The 24,920-nt window shown below is 34.1% G+C and overlaps 2 protein-coding genes across 3 annotated transcripts in view; both read left to right on the plus strand.

Annotated features, from left to right (window-relative positions):
- Nucleotides 1–18,059, plus strand: LOC129924379 (ADAM 17-like protease). Its single transcript, XM_056018590.1, has 12 exons — nt 1–268; nt 1,338–1,467; nt 2,483–2,616; nt 3,587–3,675; nt 4,863–4,957; nt 6,029–6,111; nt 7,780–7,910; nt 10,767–10,865; nt 13,071–13,166; nt 15,359–15,476; nt 16,344–16,448; nt 18,037–18,059. The coding sequence occupies exons 1-12, from the start codon at nt 217–219 to the stop codon at nt 18,057–18,059; spliced, it is 1,155 nt and encodes a 384-aa protein (XP_055874565.1). The 5' UTR covers nt 1–216.
- The window catches only part of LOC106057867 (disintegrin and metalloproteinase domain-containing protein 17-like), a 17,763-nt gene continuing 9,749 nt past the window's right edge, over nt 16,907–24,920 (plus strand). The window contains exons 1-5 of one of the 2 annotated variants that reach the window (XM_056018832.1): nt 16,907–17,107; nt 19,599–19,717; nt 22,244–22,307; nt 22,447–22,585; nt 23,829–23,930. In XM_056018832.1, the coding sequence (XP_055874807.1) occupies nt 19,676–19,717; nt 22,244–22,307; nt 22,447–22,585; nt 23,829–23,930 (347 nt within the window). In that variant the 5' untranslated portion in view covers nt 16,907–17,107; nt 19,599–19,675. Of the gene's footprint in view, nt 17,108–19,598; nt 19,718–22,243; nt 22,308–22,446; nt 22,586–23,828; nt 23,931–24,920 lie in introns of those variants that run through there. The other variant, XM_056018833.1, reaches the window with a different exon arrangement.

Consider the following 24,920-nt stretch of genomic DNA (forward strand, 5'->3'; position numbering starts at 1 on the left):
ACATCCATCAGACAATTCGTAGATAATATACTAGATCTATATATATCAGCTGTTAAATCAGTAGACCTAGATATCTTATCTTAAGAATCTATTAGACTTATATATTTATTTGTATATCTAGATTTATTAGAATCCACAATAAAACATTTTGAACGTCCTCACAACAAAACCCGGTCTAAAATAAAGCTTTAGAAAACTTCGATAGGCTATGAAATTATGATTATCCAAGTTATCCTTTTCTTAAGCGTATTAATATTAATACCAAACGGTAAATTATAAGATTTATTTTAGATATCTAGATCTAATACTAATATCTATTCAATTCTATTTATTAACATGTATTCGCTATTCCGCTAAGCGCCTAAGGCATTATGATTATGATTATGATTATTATTGAATTGAAGTATCTTGTTTTTAAGTTACAAAGTAAAAGATTAAAAAAGGTTTTCATTTTTACAACCTAGCCAAATCTATTAAAACAACAACTAATGACTAGACTAGATCATTGAGTGACGGTCAAATTCTAGATCTATCACAATTGAGTCAATTGTCTACAAAAAATAGATCTAGATCTAGACTCTAATTATATTTTAAATTATTTTTAATTTTTTTGGCTTTCCAAATGTTGAGCATTATTTAATTATTTTAATTATACTAGATTATAATTATAGAGACTTAATTAACTTAATAGATATAGTAGATTCAATGTCCATAGGGGCATAGGCATAAGAGTCTAGATTCTACTAATTCTAGATCTAGACCTAGAGTAACTAGTTGAGTAGTTGTTTGATCTGAGCAAATGCATGCTCATCTGTAACATTGGACTGGATTTTTCCCTAGATCTAGATCTATAAAAGATTTGAGAATAAACTGGGCAGTGAACTATGTGTTCTCAGTAGTTTCCAAATCAGTTTTTTTTGTTAAGCTTGTCTTAGGCCCATTATACTGGGCATCTTGTGGCGAATGCCATAACCACATGTGCACTTTGTGATACAGTAAGCATTGCTTCTCCATATCAATCTGATCAATTTTCAAAACAAATTTTAATCTTAATTCCTTTTTTTTTATGAATAAAATAACTAAAAAAAAACACCTGGAAACCAAATATTACCTTTAAGGAAGACCATTGATGCATACAATTTTCAAACTAACATAATAAAAAATAATAAAATCAGAGATTCTGTAGCATAATAGATACAATATATGCCCAAAAAAAATTAAATTTCCAAATTAAAAAAATCAAATTTAAATATATGGTAAGCTAGTAGAATTTTTAGACATGTTATTAATACTTCTCATACTATAATAATAATCAAGTCTCTATGCATATTTCAAAGTATCAGGTCACAGTGTGGGAAATTTAAAATATTTTGAGACCTTCAGTGCTATCACTGTGACATCGAGACTAAAGAGATCGAGGGACAGCCAAGAATTGATTAAAGATTTAAAATTCACAGTTTTCAAAAGGTATTATTTTTTTGTGTAAACATAAATTGTTATTATTATACATGGTGACCGGGGTGGGGGGGGGGGAGGAGGGAGGTTAATTATGCTCCTTTTTACGAAAATTGAAGATTAATTAATTATTAAACGTGAAATAATTGCCCTTTAAATTGTATAATAGAGGTATTGTCTTTTTAAAAAAGTTTTTATTTGGTTTTCTTGTTTATATTCTTGAAGGATCATTGATTACACAATTTATTTTTATATATTATGGGTTGTTATTTTCCCATTGAGTTGAGATATTTTCTAAAGTTCCCAGGCTTATAAAATTAAGCTAAAATAAAAGGTAAAGTACTCCTTTTTAGACATTACCATCTATTGGGCATATGATGTGAAGGTTATCTGTTTCGAAAGCCAGAACAACAACCAACTGTCTTTACTTTTCCCAACTAATGTCAGACACATTGAGTTGGGTGCACTGAGGAGCGTCCTAAAAATAAAAAATTCAAAATCCCAATCGTCACAGAGTTTCGAACCCGAGAACCCCTCGGTTAGGAAGCCAATCAACCACCTTGCATCACTAAAATTACATGTCCTAAAACTGTCAATGATTTGAATTCCAGATATAATAAAATGTTAGGAAGAAGACAACATAAAAGAATGGACAGGCTCACCATTAAAAAAAGGATTCTATCCAAGGCAAAAGACAAAGTGGAATGGAGAAATATGGTCAACAGATCTTGTGTTGTGCCCCAAAGGTCCAACAGACTAAGGATAGGTGAAGAAAGAAAGATGAAAGGAAGCCATATAAATGATAGGATGCTAATAAAGGGATACTAAAAACTATTATGAGATGTCCATCAGTTCTGTGCCACCTTTTATTGAACTAGCAAGTTACACTTCACTTTGCTTGGGATATTAATAAACTTTAGACTATTCATTTTCATGCACTGTTTATACCTAATTAAATTAAATATTTTACTCTTTTTTTTTCTTGTAGTTGTAATTCTAGGCTTTAATTTGGTTGTTTTGTTTTCAGAAATTTCCATTTGATTTTAAAATCAGGAACAAATGTTCTTGCGAAAGATTTCCACGCTAAACTTGTGGAGGCAGATGGCAGAACAACATCAGTTCATATTGATCAAAGCCTACTGTACACTGGCTACCTGGTTGGTAGGTTTAAGTCAGCTGACATTGTTCATTATTGTCTAGTTAAAAGTAAAGTTTCTTTCCAGACCATACAATCTATAGTGCAGAGGATGTAAAGTTTCTTTGTTTCTTTGGCTGATGGTTGATGAGTGTGTCTTTTGGCCAGCATAAAGACCTACTGTCTCTACTTTCTCCTATTTAGATTTGGGCGGACTCAGGGGCACCCTCAAAATCCAGAAATTCTAAATCCCATTCTTCACTGAAATTCAAACCCAGGAACTCTCGGTTGGAAGCCAAGTGCTTTATCACTCAGTGGTAGTCTTAGACAATGATTTACATAAATCTGTAGAGGTGGCATCTTCTAAAAAAAATTATCATTCGCTGAATGCATCTGTAGCATTTTGCGTCTCAGAAAATTGTGTTTTCCTTTTGCAACTTCTAGTGTGACTAAAGAGGCCAATCCTTGATACACAGCTGCGGTCACAGGTTGGTCATATGTAATCACAATGCGACATTGCATTTTCACCCCTCTTTCTTTCTCTGAATGCAAAAAGCATCAAATATTTTGTTTTCTCGTTTAAATTAGAGCATCACTTTATCCTATCTTATTATCATTAACCCATTACCCAATCACCTAAACTTGACATTATAAAATAGAAAATTATAAAGTGTCGTACAGGTTGCACAAAAGAAAAAGAAGACCAAATATTGCTAAAATGTATAAATAAGTTTTTATAAATAATAAAAATGATTATATCTAATATCTATGTGTGGTTTTAGAATTGGGCCATTATATATTATTAGTTTTTAAGTTGGATAATAAATGAGTGTAATTGGGGTATTTAAAGTCAGAAAGTTCTTTTTTAGTTATGTTTATTAGTCTAAATAGAATAACTCACACCAGACTGATCAAGTTTAAAATTTAAATTATCTTATTTTTATGAAATTGATTTCATATCCATTGGTTACTAACATCAAACTATTCAATTGTCAGAGAATACTTCCGTTCTGGTCAGTGCACATATTGAAGATACCTTATGGACAATACAAATTCATGAATACAATGATACTTATGGCATTGAGGTTTGTTGGAGAAATGTTTGTTCTGTGTTTGTAAAATATATTTGACCCAAGGTAAACTCGGTGCTCCATTTATCAATATATTTACATTATTAGAATATCGAAAAAAAAAAAAAAAAAAACTCAAGGGATGTAACTCAGTTAAAAGTGGTGGCACTTTTTTTGTCTGGAGTTATAGAACTTGCTTACTCAGTAACTTTAAGTCTGTGAATAAGAAAACAATGGTTTTGTGATTAAAATGGTGTTTCATTTTAACTAAATCAGGGGATTGATGTTCAAGTTTTAACATTTAACAAATAAGTTTACAATTACAATCATACTTACTTACACTGTTCTGGGCATTGAGCACCAAGCTGTCTCCATAAAGATCTGTCACTGACAATGTCTAAGTCTCTTCTCACCTGATGTCCACTGCTCTGAGGTCTTCCATGAAAGTGTGGCACCAAGCTATACGAGGATGTCTTGTTTATGCTTTCCTCGTATTGTACTTGTAACATTTCTAGTTTTTTTGACAAGCATCCTGTTCAATAAATAAAGTTAAGTTCCCCTTTGATACTGTGTGATCTATTGAGCTGATAATATCAAGTTCCCCTGTTTCTGTGGCTGATGGTTAACAAAGATGTCATGAGGGAACTGACCAGTAAAACGACCAACTGTCTTTCCTCACCCAAAGTCAAATACCCTTTAGAGTAGGTTGGATTGAAAATCCTGCAGTTCAAAATCCTGGTCTTCATCATGTGTCAAACCCTAGACTCATTGGTTTGGAAGTCGAGCTCTTTTCCACTCAGCCACCTTGCATCCCATTCAAACAAACAAACAAACAAACAAACAAATGCCCTAATCATTGTGACATTTCCATTTAATATCAAAGATAAGACGAGACAGTCATGTTTTGCTTACAAAGTCAACAAAAGAAAAAAAACAAAAAAGCAAGGCCAGTGACACTAGCTCCAGCAGGAATAACCTGCCCAGTGTGCAGCCGAACATTCCGGGCTCACATAGGTCTCACCAGCCACATGAGGAGGTACAAAACCCCGGTTCAAAGCCCTCAGCCTCCTGGATGACAAAAGTTATTATCCAACCATACTGAATGAACTATACAAAGATATACTATAATTATTTTTCTAGATTGATTTTGAAGAAAACAAGACTTAACTTTTTTATTTAATGAAGTCTTTTTTTTTTCACAGCCTGCGCGTAACATGTTGAAATCCTCAGATAATCCACTGAATCATACGCTAATTGCTTATAGAAGCTCTGACCTAACAGAGAATGCTGGGAAATGGTATGGTTTTGATATTTGGAAAGTATAAAAACAAAAAAGCCAGCACCCATTCTATTTATTCACAAAATATTTTTCTATATCATATCGCAATAAAAACAAAATTGTAAAAAAAATTTTTAGTGACGTTCTCAGCCACTTAATTTTCAGTATTTCTTGCGGGAATAACTCCCAGATGTTGTACAGATGTGAAAATTTAGAGTTTAGCAAGGAAGGAGCAAAAGCGAAAAATCAATCCCTAGTAAACCTGACAGCATTTGTTGTTAATTTAAAAAAAAAAATTGCTCCATTCAATCTGTAAGCATCCAAAAAAAAACGTAATTCTTATTGGACTGAGTTCAGAATTTAAAAGCAGACTTTTAACAAAAAAAATTCTTTTACCTTAAAACCTTATAGCTCCTTCAAAAGAAAACTTAAAATGATAAAATTAGATTTTTGTTATACTCTAATTATAGAAATGTATCTAATTAATGTCTGTACAGGATGTATGTGCAATGATGTGTAAAAATGTGATGGTACTTTATAAGTTGTAAATTTGTTATAGACATAAGGGGAAGGATTTTGTTTCTTTAGTCTTAAGAAAGTCATATGTTTTGAAATGCTTAAAAATTAAGAGAAAAAAAACATTTTCATCTTGTAGTTCTTATTTGTAAGGGAACAATTGAAATAAATTTGATAATAAAGGTTCTGAACTTCCTAGCAACGATGGAGGCACCATCAGAAACTGAAGTTAACCATGTATAGGATACAGAAATCTTCTAGTTCGGCTTAAGGGGATGACTCAGACACATTGGAGGAGGGGGGGGGGGGAGATAGGAATACGTTTTAAAATAGGTTTTTGTATATGGCTTAAAAATAAAAATGTTGAAGTCATTTGAAAATAAGAGTTTTTTCCCAAGATTGGTTTTTGACTTGGGTAGTCTGCTCAGGGGTGACATGAAATAGGGAAGTCTGCTCAGGGGTGCCATGAAACTTCTACTCTAGAAGTACTTGGGAGGAGAGGAAAAGGGTTGCCAAATGCATTTCTAGGTTTGGGCAAAAATAACACAATTAAATGGTAACAATTGTCCCCAGTGCCACACTTCACTCGGAATCCAATGACTGGATCAAACAATACTTGCACCCTCATCATGTGAACATCACATCTGAGAATCATAGTAAGTTTTATGTTAATGTTGTTGTTTTTTTCATCAGGGACAACTCTGAATTGAAACCTCTGCTGCCTTGCAGCTATACACAAACATGGGAAAGGCTTCGGGATTCAACCCTGAGGAAAAATGAGGAGCTGGTGAGCTTTAGGCAGCTTGCGGCACATAGTGCTTACACCCTGGCAGAGCCTGCAATGCCGCTGATCCCAGAGTGTATTAGCACCTGTTCCTTTGATCATATCAGCTTCATGTTAGGGGGGCTTGGGAACTGCTAAATGGGTCATATTTTTCTGACTGTAGCTAACGGCCAGGCAATTATCTCATTTCTATATGATTTGTAGTTACTTTGTGAATGAAGGAAGCCATATGTGTCTTTATTAGTTAAAGATGGATGAAAGTTGACTTCAAATATGATGCTGAAAAAGTAAACTTTAAAAAAAATTTATATCTTCAATACACTTCATAGATATTCTAAACACACTCAATGTGCTTCTAACAAGTGAAAAAAAAAAGGACATTTCCTGGGACAATATAAAATTGTTCAACATAATCAGGAGTTTTGAAAAAATTGGTTTGATTTGAGACTTCCGAAAAATCAGGAATTAGAAAAAAAAACAGCTCAAGACATCCATACAGCCTTTTGTAATGGTTTAATAATGTACTAATTAAGCAATTGTCCATGAGTCTGAGCAGTAAAGAATATTTCAAGAAGTTTATTGCTTTTCACATACAGTTAATCCACACATCTGAATTTATTTTGACCTAAATATTGTATTTGATCTGCCCTGGTGGCTAAAGCATGTAATGGAGTGCAGTCATTTTGGTGAAAATATTCCTGTAATTTAACCTGTAATATAACTATATGGCAAAAATGAGTTTGATATAATTGAGACCTCTATGTCGCAATGACTTTTGAGAAAAGAGACTTGCATAAATTGATGTGTGTGTGTAACTTGTATAAAATTTAATTTCTGAGCAGTTTAAAACTTTTGCCGAACAACCTAAAAGTAATTAAACAACAATAAATAAGTGCCTAAAATGTGGGTGTACGATACACTTAGCTAGCCCAAGGTAGTTAATCTTTGGTTGTAAAGTAAAGTTCCGCTTTCAGACAGACCTTGTGGTCTATAGGGCAGATGATGTAAAGGTCATCTGTTTCAGTGGCCTATGGTTAACAAGGGTGTCATGTGGCCAGCACAACAACCAACCAACTTTACTTTTCTCCAACCAATGTCAGGTACCCATTAGAACTGGGTGGACTCGGAGGTTCCCAAAGATCCTGAAATTAAAAATCCCAGGATTTGAACCCGAGACCTTCGGTTCAGAAGCCAAGTGCTTTTCTGCTCAGCCACTGCTCCTCATAATCTTTGGTTGAACTTCGAAGTAATTATTTATGTGTTACTCAATCAAAAGCTGACTTGTACTGCTACTCAACTTTAGGATATCTGAATAAAAGAATTTTTTTTTTCTTGTAAATGAATAAAAATGATTTATTTTAGTTCTGAAAAAATTATTTTTATTAATTATTTTTTTTTATAAAACCTTTTAATTAGAATGGATTTAAGACTGTAAAATTTAGGATCTTGTCAATAACAAAGATCATGGTAAGCATTGCATGATATGTGTATTGGATTTTAGTTTATATATTATTGAGAAACATATATCTTTAACTCTCAGATCAGTCAAGGGAGAGATTGCGTCGTGAGACATACCTACAAAAAAACACCTGTGTTATGAGCATCATTGCTGACTATGATTTCTTCTCTATAAGATGTCACAGCAACTACTTAACATGCTCGGCCATTATAGTTAGTATGTTTTTTTTTACTTTTTGTTACCCTAGCAATAAATAGCTATTTAGCAACATCCAACAAAACTTGGTAATTTTTTTTTGTTCCAGTCTTGGTGAAAAATTCCAATGTTTCCACTTAGGATTTGAAAGCGTTTCCGTTGTCCACTCTTCTTCTAGTCCTCACTTGCCTGTATGAGAATCAGTGTGAGTCTTATAGTGAAGCTGTGGATAAAAATAAATCTTTAAACTACTAATTGTCACTAAGTTAAGTCTGTGCACTGAGAGCAGTTACTAAACTTTTTTTGCAATACTGTATCATTAATTTTGTTTCACCTCCTAATTTCGGATGACTGACAGCTGGTGAAATGGTGAGTGTTGATCTGATTGAATGCTGAAGTGTTTTATTCAAAATTGTACTTAGTTTCTATTCAGCTTTAATGTGTGGTTGACTTTTTGTTGGCTAAAACAAAGTTAAATGGCTGGTAAGTTATCCACAGAAATGGAGAAATTGAAAACATCTGTTTCATGGAATGCGAGGAGTTAAGAGGAACTTTAATGGCAATGAGATTCTGAAGATTAAGGATGATAAGCGCAGTGTTTCTTGTAAACCCAGTTTTGGACCTGCATAGTTTTTTCCATTGTCCATGGGCAGGTTTATTTTTTCTTTGCTTGTAAGAGGAGCTTTACTAGTTGTCTTTAAGGAAACATAACTTCTACAGAAAAAATATAAGATTAGAAATAAAAAGAAGAAAAAGCACTTGAGACGGAAACATTACAATGACATTGTTTCAGAGGCGAAGTGCGCAAAAAGTGGGCCCGGGGCAAGGTACTTTATTGGCGCCCCCCTCCCCCATTTACCATGATCATCACATAGAAATATAGGTGCCTGTCTGTATGTGGTGCCCCCCTGAGAGTAGCACCCAGGGCATCATGCCCCCTCCCCCCCCCCCCCTTACTATGCCTCTGCATTGTTTAGATCAGTGATGGTCAAATTTTTTTGTAGAAGTGGGCAAAAAACGTTAAGGAAATATATTGGCAGGTCATAATGTGAAAAAAGAAAATTCAGAAATTTTGTATTAAATTTAAAGCTATAAAAATTAAACCAATATTATTTTCTTCATAATTTGGTTCACATCTAAAGAAAATGGGAGGTGATTACTCATAAGAGTGAACTTAGGTATTTGTCATCAATTTCTTACACAGATCCTACTAGTCTACTCATAAATATATAACATGCAAACATTGCACAAATTCAGTGACCATGACTTGAATTTTTTGGCAAGCCCTTTTGGAACTCTAACTTTGGAATATTTAGAAATAATTTTTTGAGATGATTATTAAATTTCAGTTTCATTAATTCAAGTAGGTAGTCTGGTTTCACTATTGTACAACACACACTACACGCTAAAAGGCATTCGAACATATTGATAATCTACTTTCAAATACCGCATGCAATTATGATTTTATTCTATAATACCTAAGCTTGTCTTCCTTCATAACAGTCAGTGCATTTTGAATAGTGAAATAAATCAAGTCAGTCTTAGCTAGCAGATTTGTAAATCAAATAAGGTGTTGTTTCAAACCTTCATGGTTATCGTTAACTCTTTCTCTCCTAACTGACGATACCAGCGTTGATTCCACCAAAATGTGGTAAGTAATTATGGAGAGAAAGAGTTAAATTGATTTTCCCCCCTGTATCTTACTATTTACCACAGTGTGACAGATATGTGACAATAGAAACTCTAATAAGAGTGGTGCAGAATCTTCAAACATTACACATTCTGCAGAGAGCAATTGTGTTCTATTGGAAGAAGGACACGCTTTTGTTTTTTTTTTTAGTTCTCAAACTCATTTAAAATTGCGTCCTGCATTAAGCCATCTTACTAACACGCACTAAAGCCTTTTTTTTTAATATTCAAATTGCATAAAGCTTAGGATTCTTGTAATAGTCTTTAAGCCTATGAGAGTGATTAAACATTTATTAATTTTACTGTTGGATCAAGAGGATTATTTTTTATATTTAAGGCTGTTTCACAGAGAATGTCTTGATGTATAATGCACTTTAGGAAATCAACATTGTTCTCTTGGTAGTTTTGATTGAAAATCCCAGATATTTTCTCTATCATATTTGGAGCTCTATTTTTTTGTAATCTTCATGAAACATATCTAGCCTTTTTGTTTTTTCCTTCAAGGAACGTGTGCAGGCTAACTTTCAAGTAACAGAATTGTTTTTCCTTAAAAGTAATACCATTTGCGCAGTATTTTCCCCATTGGTACTTAAGCTCATAATAATGGAGCAGAAGTTACACCTACTAATCTTTAAAGTTAACTGTGATGGACAAAATGTGATGTATTGACTTGATTCTAGATGTCATTATCTTTGTAACAGTTTTAAAATTCCTAAAACTTAAATATAACATTGTTGAACAAGGTCGCCCATCAGAAAATATAACTGACATTTGTACTGGTTTCTGAGCACTATAAACTTTTGAAAAAAAGATTTTGCCAGCACAATTATTCTGTTTTGGAGATCTTCAGACTTTTTTGTTGTCATCTGTCATAGATGCATAAAGAGTGTTATTATATTTAGACCATGGTTTCATTGCAAATGGGACAGACTTGTTTGTCATAATGTTATTTCAAACTCTCAACTCCTATAAGAAATGTGTATTTTTATTTCATTGTTTTTTTAATTATTAGGCTATTTTGTGGCAGGCCGGCTGCGGGACGAAGTTTGACCATCACTGGTGTAGATAATATGTGCCTTTCTTAAAGATGGTTTCTTTAGATGAATGCATGAAAATAAGAATAATTTTTTTTTTTTTCTACCTTCATTTCATCAATTTCATTTATTTTCTTTTGATGTTTTTAGATCAGCCTTGTAGAACATGCTGACAGAATATTTAGGTCATCTAAATTTGTAGACCTTTGGAATACTATCTATTTGGGTATTGGCTTGCAGATTGGACATGTACGTATGAAATAAGTTAAATTACTTTAATGTAACATTAATTTTGAAATGCTTGATGACTAAAAATTCTTGCTGCACATAAATATCCATTTAGACAATCACTCTGTAACGTGATGATAGTCTCATGTTCTGTAGAAGTAACCCTTGATATATGGTACAGTTCCCCTTTCAGACCTTGTCATCTATAAGGCAGATGATGGCCCACAGTTAACAAGAGTGTCAGGACAATGACCAACTGCCTTTACTTTTTTCCCAACTAATGTCAGGTAATGTCAGGACAATGACCAACTGCCTTTACTTTTTTTCCCAACTAATGTCAGGTAATGTCAGGACAATGACCAACTGCCTTTACTTTTTTCCCAACTAATGTCAGGTAATGTCAGGACAATGACCAACTGCCTTTACTTTTTTCCCAACTAATGTCAGGACAATGACCAACTGCCTTTACTTTTTTCCCAACTAATGTCAGGTAATGTCAGGACAATGACCAACTGCCTTTACTTTTTTCCCAACTAATGTCAGGTAATGTCAGGACAATGACCAACTGCCTTTACTTTTTTCCCAACTAATGTCAGGTACCCATTAGAGCTGGGTAGACTCAGAGGTGCCCAACGATCCCAAAATAAAATAAAAAACCAACAGAATTTGAACCATGGACCCCTGATTTGGAAGCCAAGCGCTTTACTACTTGGCCACATTGCCTCCCTTAACATATAATTGAAGAATCCAGAAAGTTTCCAACATCCTAAGCTTTGCCAATAAACAAAACTGCTACAAAATATTGTTTTCATGTGACCCCTTTCAGATCTGTAGTGCAAATGATGTTAAGGTCATCTGTTTCTGTAGCCCACAGTTAACAAGGGTGTCATGTGGCCAGCACAATGACCAACCGCCTTTACTTTTCCCAGACTAATATCAAGTACCTCTTTTTTTCATGCTCAAGTGTATATCTGTTTGAGTTCTTTGGTACCCTCTTATTATTTTATTTGTTGTTTCCCCCTTTTATTCTTGCTTACATGACAGTTGTTATGTTTAGCTCTAGGTGAGGTGAGTAGGTTTGCCTTGTGACTGAACAAAACTCTCTAGTATCAATGGGCCCGTGGTGGCTGAGTGATAAGTGCTTGGCTTCCGAACTGAGAGATCTTGGAATTTATAACTAGGGAAAGGCTGGGATTTTGAATCTTCTGGTTTATTAGGACAATCCTGAGTCTTTCCACCTCATGGGTACCTGATATTAGTTAAGGATAATAAACAAGGGTGGACTGGCTATATGGGAATTCGGGCTAATGCCCCGTGGGCCAGTACCCAAATGGGCTGGTAGATCCACCGAAAGTACCGCATGGACGCCACTATGCCACTTTGTCTCAATCCTTTTAGGGCCTTAACACGGAGCGATTAAAAAGCAACATAAGACCTAGGTTTCTTTTAAAGTTATAGAGTTCACTGTATGCATGCATACAGTTATCAAACTTAACATGCTGATTTTGAGGTCAGTTGGTTATAATAAGATTGCCATCATATGGGCTGGATTGTTGGCCTACAGAAATGCCCGTGCCGATATTGACACCCTGTCCGCCCCTGATAGTACAGATGGTTGGTTTTGGTGGTTACATGAGACCTCCTTTAAGAAACAGATGACTTTACATCATCTTATCAATAGATACTGTTACGACTCTCCTACTATCCCAGCTCTCTTCAAACTGCACCACACGACACAACGAACTTAAAGAACCTCACATCTCAGGGCTCCTAAGTATCAGTAACAGTTTAATTGCAAATACATTAAAAACACTGTACAGTTGGCAACAACATCAACACTGTCTTTACAAAAACCTAGTCTCTGCTCCGCACTGACTTCACACACCGTGCTGGTTCTTGCCTTGTCTTGGTCATATTGCGAGTCTTGAGTCTTAACACACTGGCTCTTTTATAGGGTCTCTACTGGCCTTCTAGAAACGCATGGAACGTCGCTTGACCACTCGCTTGATTACATTCGCCGTGACTTACGTGCGTGATATTTACAGCACAGGTCTTTGCCAAACTGGTGTGTACTGTCACTCGTCACGGTTGACCGCTCCTCTAGAGCTGGCCTGGGGCGATTTGCGTACGGTAGTCTCAAAACACACAGCACTACCCCCATCTGTGTCACCACCAGGTTTATAACAATTTACTTTCTTATTGAGTCTAGTGTCAATCTATTTTTAGATGCTGCTGTACACTGCTCCTACTTATACCTCAGACACAAGAATGTCTCATTTTAATGCTAAAGGAATACTGTGGGACTCTATGGATAAAATGAATGTAAGTCTTATCACGCCAGCCCTTTGATTGGTTTAAAATGCAAAAGAATACACACAAAAGCTAAATGGCAGGGAATGAGGATATGATTGAATCCTAGACCAGTTTCCTGAACTTTTGACCTATATATGTGTACCACTTCTATAATTTTTATAATGCTGAGTACCTCTCTCCCCCCCCCCCCCTTTTTTTTTTTTTTCAAAAAATGGATTTATTTTAATTACAATCAAATTCTATTTTTTAAAATATTTTTTGTTAGGCTAACAAAGACAAAATAATAAAAGAAAGATTAAATTGCGTATAAAATAAATGAAAGTTCTAATTTAAATAAGATTGATTGAGAGCGATGAGATGGATGTAATTGTGTTTAGATGACAACTCATCATGATTTGGTTCCTAGATTGTTAATTTTAATCTGAGATGCGACTCTACGTCCAACAGTCTGTTGTTTTTTTTTTCAACGTCTAAAAATGAGAAGAAGAAGAAGCTGAAAAAACAACTTTTTTTTTTATACATAAATATGAAGTTGAAAGTAGATAGATATAATTCTGAACTCTTTCTGTTAAAACTGGATACACATATTGCATTTGTAACCAAAATGATTTAAAAATACACTCCTTTAATTTTTTTTTTTAAAGAATCTGTCGGGAGCTAATTGCTCTGCTTCCGCATGCAGCAAACTTTTCTGGCATAGATGTTGTGTTAAAGTCAAGGGTATATCTTATCCATTCAATATTTTTTTAAAATCAGGAACGTAGTTTTTCAAGCCCATTTACTAAATCCAAATACTGTATCATAAATTTCAGAGTATCAGCATCAATTATAGTAGCCAAAGTCTATTTCTTCATTACCAACTCTCTTTTGACATTTTGTTTTGCGATGGCAGAGTTCACTTTATATTGAGCGTGAGACAATGAAATGTCTTTGCCTTGCAGCAATATGCTGAGGCATTTTACAACAGAAAATATAGGCCCTATCTGCTAGTTTAAAAAGCCATTTCCAGTCATACCAACCATTTATATCTATTATACAGAAAACATTGAAGTTTATAATCTAAGAACAAAATAATCAATGGAACAGTTTCCCTTGATGCATCGAGGTAGGAAGAAGAAGCTGGGTATGACTACTTCCATTTCTTGACCTACTTGCCAAAAATGTCGTTGTGTCACAGAACAGTTCTTAATGTAGTTAACTAATTTCAGACTTTCATCCATAACTTTCTATAGCTCAGTTGGCATTTCATATGTTGGGTATTTACAAAAATCAGCGTAATAAATGATGTGCAACACACACTCCCTTTAAACTCTTCTTGTGCACCTGGGAGTAGGCCTACGCCACTCTGGGAAATACTACTCTAGACCAGGCATGTTGATAGTATATGAAGCCATCCATTTCAAAAAGTAGTAAATAAACTCTTATCTTCTTATCTAATATATTACAGACTTTACTTCAAATAATATGATAATTATGTCCTACTCTGCTTTATTAAGATAGGGTTTATATAAAATTTTGATGTACACTTTTTTTTTTTCCACAAGGCAGAAAAGTTTAGTCATTTAGAATATGGCTTAAAAAAGGACTAAATAAATTTTCTAATAAAAAAAATTCAACTGCATTTTAAGATTTTAGTATTTGAAAGCACCTATCTTTCAGAATGTGCTAGGACAAATTCATACAAGTGCTCTTTCTTCCCTAGTTCCATTAGAGCACGGGTTGGGTTGCCTGAATCAGCCAGGAAAACCAACAACTCAGCAGAGCTTGTCATTTATTAACATGCATGACAAGACACATGAAATGTGTAGGGCATATTTATCTCCTTTTTTGAAGTGACGTGTATAAGTTACAAGATTTAAGTGGTCAATAAATGTATCTTTAGTTTTCATAGAAGAATTTCTTCCAACTTGATTTAAAATAATGAGATAATATATCCTTGTTTAAAGTACTTTGACGCTTCAAAAAAGAATACATTTGTTTAAAACTTAGTAGAGTTTCATTCAGAAGTCAGAATTTTTACATCATGTCCTAATGTTTTAGTCTAAACCTCCTGCTGAATGAATGTGGGGGGGGGGGGGGGGGGGGGGGGGTAGGGACAAGTATAGTTCCAATTAAGTACCATTGTGGCATACAACATGATATATAATAAGAGAAATAACTTGCCTCTAAAGTCTTCTATTTCTATGTACTATGTCTTTCAGTCTCTGGAATATTATCTGAGCTTTAGACAGAAGCATTACTGCATAACTCACCTGTTGACCAGCTACCCCATGCCAGAAAGAATTCTAGGAGTAGCAGATGTGAAAGGTATTTGTTGTGGTAGGTAGCAAACTTTAAATATTCAACACAAATATGGAAGACTAGTTAGTCCAGACTAAATGTGTACAGTACTATTATTTAGTTTAGACTCAATTTGGATGCCCAGATCAATTCATTATGACAGATACAAAATTGGAATCAGTTTTTATTACCAGAGTTTGTGGTCTCCTGTTTAAACATTGGCTTCAGTTCCTCATTTATGGGTGTTTCTCATATCTGCTCCCATATTAGTATAGATGCAGCTGAGTTTGTCCATGCAGTGAAGAATCTTAGAAATAAACATTCAACATTAGTGAGGGGCTAGTTGATTATTATTCAAATACAATCAGACAAACTGGCTTTTAGCAGAGAAATTATTTTAATTGTATACAATTTTCATCTTTCTGCAGACCCTCTATGGTCGTCTTGAGGACCACGGGGGGTCCACACACCCACATGTGAGAAACGCTGCTCTAGGACATACCTTTAGCAGAAGTGAGCAGGAAATAAAGATAACAAAATGTGTAACCATGTTATAGTCAGGCAATCACATCATTATGCAGTACAGAACTGAGGATGTTTTGTAAAATGTTTCGGATGTTCCTTCAGAGTTGAAGATAGTTTAGTTCCTAGTCCAAACCTCCCGCAGGACGACGGGGGATGGGAGCGGGCAGGGTTTGAACCCTCGACCGTCGATAAATCTGAACGACAGTCCAGCGCGCAAACCACACGACCAGATTGATGACTTGCTGTAGGAATTAGGAATATGACAACTAACTGCTGGAACCAAATAAATGACATTAAAAGACTAAACCAATAGCTCACAAAGTTATATAAAAAAAAAAAACAACAAAATATCAGCTCATTAGTGGAGTCTTTCTCCTCCAGGTGCACGCCCAGGCGGGACTGTGCAGAGTTGTTCCTTCACATCAAGCATTGACTCCAGTTCTGGACATCTTACGACCCAACAGATGAAACAAACATTTACACATGGTAAGGTTAATATCAGACATTTAAGATCTCTATGTTGAGCTTTATCCGCTGGATTGACTTCTAGCTCTAAATTTGTATTTACATGCTTATAAGACTGCCTGAACTGAGATTCTTAAGAACTGAGTGACAATGACATGCACAAAATGTCAAGATACTTAACTAATTATTTAAATGCAAATTTAACATTTAATACAAAAGAGTCATTTTAACCCATTAGCTCCTTCTGCAGTTGGAAACATTTTCCCGTTTTTGTCCTAAACGTTGTAGAATGTTTCTAAAACCCCCTATTCAATATACTTGATTTGAACTTTTTAAAAACAAGATTTCTTCTAGTCTCGTTGCAAGTGTGATTACAAATCATTTTGGAAATTACCGATGGGTAAATGGGAATTTTGTAAGCTTTTTTATATTCTAATGGTATTAAACGTAGATATTTTTTGAAACTAGACATATCGTTTTATTTTTTAAAGTTGTTTTTTTGTTAATATGTATTAGATCTTAAATTTGATTATTTTTTCAAAATAAATATTATTTAGGATGTTTTAAATACGGAGTTATTCCTCTTTGCTTAGGGCCTTGGAAGGGTTTTTCATATTTAACCAGAAATAGTAGCTAAGGGTTTTTCATATTTAACCGGAAATAGGAGCTATTGGATTAAGGTACTTGAATATGGAAAATAAAATACAATATTTTTTTGATTCTGTCTATATGGATTAAGGCACTTGAATATGGAAAATAAAATACAATAATTTTTTTATTCTGTCTATGTCTTAAACTTGTACTTTAGTGACATTTTCTTGCTTCTTGTCTTGTAATTCTCTGAGCTATGTCACTTAACTATATCTTTTAAAAATATTATTTTGTTGATGGTGGACGTGTTGATGTGACTGGTTGTTGAATGTAGATGTTAGCAGCGAGTTCGTAAATAACAACCGTCAACAGAACATTCAATAGGTAGATTGAATAAATCCAGTTCTGGATTCAAATAACAATTTACTAAAGAATAAGGGCTCAGTCTGCGTCGTCTCTATCTATCTATGCTACAAGCCAGTCTTTCTTCATCGTCCTTCTACTATCTGTTGGTTTTCTATCTCCGTTCTTACTTATTAATGGTCCCTCAGGTCACTACTTCTATGCCTATTTCTATTGTGTCATTCAAATTTCATGCTATCTCACAAAATACCAACTCTATTCAATTGGTTATACTCTATAAGAAATTAAGTTTAATCCAAGTCAATGGCAGTAGAATGACATGTTTACTAATGTTTTTATACGTTTAGATTTCCCTTTTTGACAAAAATATATTTAAAGTCTTTTTTTTTTTTTTTTTTTTGTTTCAGAAGTTGGTATGATATCATTTGGTATTGTTTTTGTTTTCCTCATAATTTCAGTTATGTTGAATGTATATTTCCATGTTATGTTTTACATTGGTTTCTAATAAAATGGAAATAATTATTGACTTGGTTGGATTTAAACAGTTGACTTTTCACAGTCCAAATCCATTTCATAAATGGGCTGGATGATTGGAAATCATAACAAAACAAAGATAAAATAAAACTAATTATGTTTTCATACTTATTCCTATCAGCATTTTTCTCAGAAAAATCTTAGTATTGGTTGGGATATTAAGTGAAATATTTAGAGACATTCCTAAGTCCATTTAGCTTAAATGGAAACTTAACATTCGTAGATAAAGTTGAAGGTAGTTGGTCAATGTGCTGGCCATATGAAATAACATTAGAAATAGATCAGTTTTAGATTTGGGCAAGAAAGTCTCAGAGAACACCTGATTTCTTACTTTGAAGATGTCAAATGTACAGCACAGTTCCACTTTCAGACCTTGCCATCCATAGGGTAAATGGTTGTAAAGTCCCTTTTTTGTGTGGCCAATGGCTAATGAGAGTGCCATGCTGCTAGCACAAAACCCAAAAGCTTTCACTTTCCTAGTATATGTCGGGTACTCATTTTAAAGATGATTGTTGTTGTTTTTTTTACAATGCCTCTATTCAACTCAGGCAGAGGAAGGGTGAGCGGATGCTGATCTCAAAAGGGGCTCTAACCATTTTTCTAGAAATTTAACAGTTCTTGTATACCGCTAAGAAAAGAATTACTAGATCATTGGTCACACAGGAAAAACCTAGTTTGACATTTATAATTTTTTCAAGTAAAAAATTAAATAAATTTAAATTTGGCTAGATCCAACAGCGGTTGATATGACAATTGTCTTCGGGAATTTTGTGCATCATCTTCTTAGTGTAGATTGAAAGGCCTATAATTGGAATATTATAAAGTCTGGTAAATCTATACATTCAGTTAACTAAAAATCTTTCTCGGAGGGATGGGAGGGCGGGGTCAAAACCTAACCCTAGCATTCATTAGTTATTAAGACAAAAACAATGGCTCTATTAGTTGTATAAAGGAGGTATTATCTTTTTTTAAAAAGTATTTCTAATGTTTATATTGTTTTTAGATAAAAGTTAGGCACATCTTGCCTTGAATACTATATTAAACAAGCTATACCAAAAAGAATAGTTTTTAAAAACAAAGCTTATCTAAGGGAAATAACCATTAAATACTGCCATTTACTGAAAATTACAGGGTTTAGTACACATTCTGCTATATAAAACAAAATTAATTAGTTAGTACTAAATGATTAACTTATTGGTTAATTTTTAGATTGATTTGTGTATTAAATTGTCAACAACTGTGAATAATTATGCAAAATTTCAACTTGATCCAAGAATTTAAAGAAGGAGAAAAAACTTGTCAAAACTAAATTAGGGAATTAAATCCATATATACATTTCTCATTAAGTAGCATTTTTTCACCTTATTTTGATATCTAATTGACTAATTGGTTAATTTCTTTTTATTGATTCATGTTTTGTCAGGTTCAATGATAATTGTGCAAAGTTTTAACTTGATCCGAGTATGAGAAATTGGAGAAAAAACATGTTCTCACTTTTTACCAGACAGACAGAGTGAGTTGATAGAGACTCTTTAGAAAGCGATCAAAAGTTTTTCTGTTTTCAGGATGATGCTTTTAGATTTTTGCTGTCTTCGTTTTTGATTTTCTTTATTAATCGCTCAAAAGAAAAACATAATTATTAGTGATAACTAAGTGATTGCATTATTGTTGACCTTCCTGCAGCACATAATTTTGGCGCTGAGCATGACACAAACATTCCAGAGTGTTCACAGCCGGTGCAGTCAGGTGGTAACTACATCATGTGGTACAGAGTAGATCAGGGCACTGAACCAAACAACAAGGTTTGTTGGCACCCAAAGCACTGGAAGCGTAGATGTTGGCCTTGTGTACATTTCTGCTATTCTGATTTTAATCTGCTACATTAAGATAGGATGTGTTTAACTCTTTCTCTTCGTAATTATTTTCCACAGTCCGACAGAGTTATTCATTTTGCTCATATGTGTTTCACTACCCTATTATGATTAAACTTAAATAACGTTTTTAGTCGTTATCTGAAAATGTTATATTTGGTATTGAATTAACGCCCATTTTAGATGATTCGAATTGATGGTTATAAATCTAAAATAAAAGTTTATTTATATAAATGGAATTTAAAAAAAAAACTTATCCACTGTGGACAAGTTTCTTTAGAAGTAGATCTAGACTAAATCTAGGCAATATTTTTTTTACCCAAATTGAACTATAATAACTTTTTTGTGATAGTAATTCATATTTACACAAAACTTAATACATAACATATGAAAAACATTTAAATTAATTGTCTTGAGGTCACTATCCCTTGTCACTACCCTATGAAAAATTAATATAGAAAAATATAGCACTTTTTAAACCTCCATTCCTTAAAAACATAATTTTTGGTTAAAAAAACCCGTCGAAAATAAAAAAAATTCTTATTTTCTCCAAAGGGAAACTATTCAAGATTAAATTATAAGCATTTAAAAACATTTTGGGAGAAAAGAAAACACAACTGACTTTTTAAGCATTGACATTAATATCATAGATTTGGCTGCAAAATGGAGTAAAATCAACAATGATATCGCTGTTTCCCCATATTGAGTTAGAATTCTGTTTAAAGGCTGATATCTTCTTTCAGTATTTTAACATCTCCTTAAGGTCACGCAACTGTGAGAGCCTGACATTCGCAAGGGAGAACAAAATGTCGTTTAATGCTGGCCATGTCTCTCAATGATCTTTGGCCACAGAAAATTATATATACATATACATACATTTTCTTGTTATCTAAACCTTTTTTTATAAATTGAAATTTAGATTAACGCAGCATTTATTCAAATGAAGACGTGGCTGAGGAAATAGTCAAACATTGGGAAAATAATATTCAGCGTGGACATTTCTTACATAATTAAGATCATCCTAATCCATGGTTATCTGCCTTGGTTAGTCTTGGCTAACTTTTTAGAGCTTAGAGTTATGTATCATTACTATGTCCTTAAATCTTTTATCAGGCCCATGTGAGTACCGGTACTGGTTGATGATCTATCACAATTTCATATTATCTCAGCCTACCAGTGGATCCCAGATCTGTAGAAGTTGTGGTTGGGGGGGATTGTTTTTCTAACCCTAGCCCTAGTAAACCCTATCCCTATGTATTAAAACACACACATATATATATATATATATATATATATTTAGGCACTCTTCTGGGTGCACCCATTGTTGTCTAAGAGAGAAGGAGCCATGCACATTTATATAGATGATTGGGAAAGAAGTATCCACTTATACTTCAAGTTTTTTCTAACTTTACACAAAATAAAGTCTTTCTTTAAATAAATAATTGCTAATTCATGAATAAACAATTTTCGAAACTGCAGAATGACATTACAACTTTCATAGTGAATTTTGCCACATTTGATGGTCCTGTTTTAAAAGTATTAATTTCGTTGCAAAATGGAGGGGGCAGTTGGGTGAAATCTGAAATCAGGTACTGGTCCTCTCTCCACTTTATATATATATTACTGATGATTGCATTTGACATCAGTGAAAGGAGAGGGGGCTACTCACTGTAAGAATAAAATAGATAACATAAACAAAACTTATATTAGTGAGATTTATATTCAAACAAGTTGTGTACTTTCTCCACTAAAATACCCCCCCCCCCAAACTGTAAAAAGTGAGGGTTAATCATGGAGGTGGGGGTATAGAAGTACACAGGTAACTGGGTAGCTGACAAAGTGAGGAATGTGATGCTGGGGCCATTGAGGTGATCAATGCTGATATTTGCTGCACAAGGAACTGTAGTGTCTGTCTTGAACTTATAAAAGTGAAGGCAAATCAAATCTTGCTTTATCTTTTTCTTTTGTATGACAACCATTTAGTGCTGCCCTCTGTTGGATTGAAGCAATAACTTTTGGTTTTGATAACATCAGTAACTCTTTGACTCTTTGTTATCCATGTCTTCCTTAGTAATACGTTCAAAATATATACAAATAAAATAAATACAATCCTTTTTAAGTTTCATTTATTTTATTGTTTAAAAATCACAAATTTTGCAAAGTTTTATCTTTACAATTATATTATAAAGACAAACAGACACAAACACTCTTGTTTGTTCCCCTGGCAATCAAATCATTAAATAAGAACAATCTGGTATAAACTTTGTCACATGTAAATTATGAGTGAGTCTGGTGTGAATGTACACTTTGGTTTCTTATAGTTATAATGTTGTTTTTTTTTGTGTAATGCACAAATTGTTAGACAAATTTCCATACGGACAATAAAGATTATTATTATTATTATTATTAAAATATATCTCTTAAAAACATTTTCCCCATAACTTTTGTTTGTTATAGATTTTTTCTATCTGCACATTGAAAACCGTTGGAGACCAGATAACTAAGATATCATGTCTTGAAAGTAAGCATTGGTAACACAAAAGTGATTTATCTGATTCATTCTCTCCAAGTTCTTTGAATCACTCTTTAGCTTTAAATCTTTGTTTTGACCTTGGCTATCCATGTTGCTGAATGTTCATGAGTTTCCCTTGTCATTCCAGGCAGATCTACACATATCAGCATGTGTGGTAATGGCGTAGTTGACCATGGTGAGGAGTGTGATGCCGGGGCCATTGGGTTAATCAACGCTGACATTTGCTGTACAAGGGACTGCAAATTTCACCCTGGTGCTGTATGCAGGTGAGGGCATACAAGCTAAGGATGAATGGAATGTTAAACTGAAACTCTCTTGTCTAAGCTAATTACTGTAAGTCTTTATAACATCAGAATGAATGGAATGTTAAACTGAAACTCTCTTGTCTAAGCTAATTATTGTAAGTCTTTATAACATCAGAATGAATGGAATGTTAAACTGAAACTCTCTTGTCTAAGCTAATTACTGTAAATCTTTATAACATCAGAATGAATGCAATGTTAAACTTGAGCTCACCTTGTTACTGTAAAATATCTACATCTTGCAGTGGTGCCCCATCAGTTTTAGCCATTTTAGTCTCACAGGCTGCATTGCAGCAAAAAAAAATTGGCTTGGGAAACTTGGTCTCTTGTGGTTTTGTAATTAGGGCTGGATGGCACTACCTAAAACTTTATCTTTTGTCAAAATTTTTGTATTGTAAGAATGCAGCACCTTTATACAATTATTATTATAGCTTTTATATAGCGCTACTTTCATGCTTATAGCATGCTCAGAGCGCTTTGGTCCAATCTCATTTGTGGACCGGTGGTGGGGGGGGAGGGGGTATCTAGGAGTTGGTTTTCCGTGCTGCCTTTAGGCGCTCAGTAAACACAACTCTGCCCGAATCGGGTGTCAAACCTCGAGCCCCCTTCTAGGTAGCAGAGACAAGCCAAGTTCAAGCACACTTAGCCTCTCGACCACGCTTCCCACCAATTATGAGATTTAAGATATTAAATTATTGCTTTTATATAGCTTATAGCATGCTCAGAGCGCTATGGTCCAATCTCATTTGTGGACCAGTGGGGGGGGGGGGGAAGAGAGTTATCTGAGAGAAGGTTTTCTGTGCTGCCTTTAGGCTCTCAGTAAACACAACTCTGCTCGAGTCGGGTGTCGAACCTCGAGCTCCCTTTATAGGTAGCCAAGCCAAGTTCAAGCGTACTTAGCCTCTCGACCACGCTTCCCACAGTATAGCCTTTAGTAAGTTTGGTCATCACTGAAGCATAAAAAAATGTTTGTATTAGTCTAACCTTATGAATGAAAAACATCTATTAAAAGAATGAAATCTTTTCTTTTTCTCAAGAAAAATGTCCTCTAAAAAAGAGCCTTATCTCTTGTCAAATTTCTAATTGTAATAATGTAGCACCTTTATCCAATTATAAGATTCTTTATTTTCAACATTTACAAGAAATGAATTAGAAATAATCGATGTGATGTTTGCAGTTTCTAGCTTGTACTGTTGTACTGTTTCAGTGATATAAACACACAATGCTGTGCCAACTGCCTGATGGCCCACCGCGGGACTGTTTGTTATGACCCCCATGTGGTAGCTTGCAGGAGAAAAAGTTACTGCACGTATCCTGGAGTTTTGTAAATGTTTATAAATGTCTACTTTCTGGATCACGTTTAAAATTATGTTTATCTCGTATCTCAGTTTTTAAACATTTAAATGTTTCATTGTTTTAGGATTAAAATTGATCTCTACAATTAACTGAGGACTAATGCATGCAATAAATTAAAAAGTTCCCCTTTCAAACCTTGCGATCTATAGGGCAGAAGCATCTGTTTCTTTGGCCAATGATCAATGAGCAGGGTGTCATGTGGCCTGCACAACAATCAAAAGTCTTGCTTTCCCCAACTAAAGTTAGGTACTTAATAGATTTTTGGTGGATTCAGGGGCACACTAAAATCCAGAAATTCATATTTCCAGTCTTCACCCAGATTTGAACCCCAGGACTCCAGGTTTTGAAGCCAAGTGCTTAACCACTCAGCCAATGCAGTGTTCCAATAAAAAAAAAAAAAGCTGCAGTTGTAAAAAAAAAAAAGTCTCACTTTTTTATTTTAATATTATATAAAATGGGTTTAATATTGATATAAATAAAAATAAAAACTGGATTCTATAATGGTATCGGTCTACACAGAAAAAACTAAAGAAACATGATGCTCTGAATGTATGTTCAGTTAATTACATACACTCTTTCAAGATGTTTCTTAATAGTTAAAATGGGAAGCTGCACACAAATGTACAATGTTAATAGATATTTAGAACGCAGAATTAAGAATCTGGTTTATCAGACCACATTGGGACACCATTTGGCTAGTCTGATGAACAGGATTAGCTGAAAAGTATCTTATACAAATATCAACTACATTTGAAAGAAAGTAAGTGAGCCTCTTGTAACATTCTTACAATAACTAACTGTATGTTAGGTTACTTTACCTACTTTGAGTAATAATAGTATACTTACAAAGAATTAGTGATAGCACAAAATACTGTTGGCTTTGTGTTGTCAGGTGTCAGCGTACTACACCATTGAAAACCCAGGTAGCAGAGATTAAATAAAA

This window comes from Biomphalaria glabrata, chromosome 2 (genome assembly GCF_947242115.1).
Source record: "Biomphalaria glabrata chromosome 2, xgBioGlab47.1, whole genome shotgun sequence".
NCBI classification, from domain to species: domain Eukaryota; kingdom Metazoa; phylum Mollusca; class Gastropoda; family Planorbidae; genus Biomphalaria; species Biomphalaria glabrata.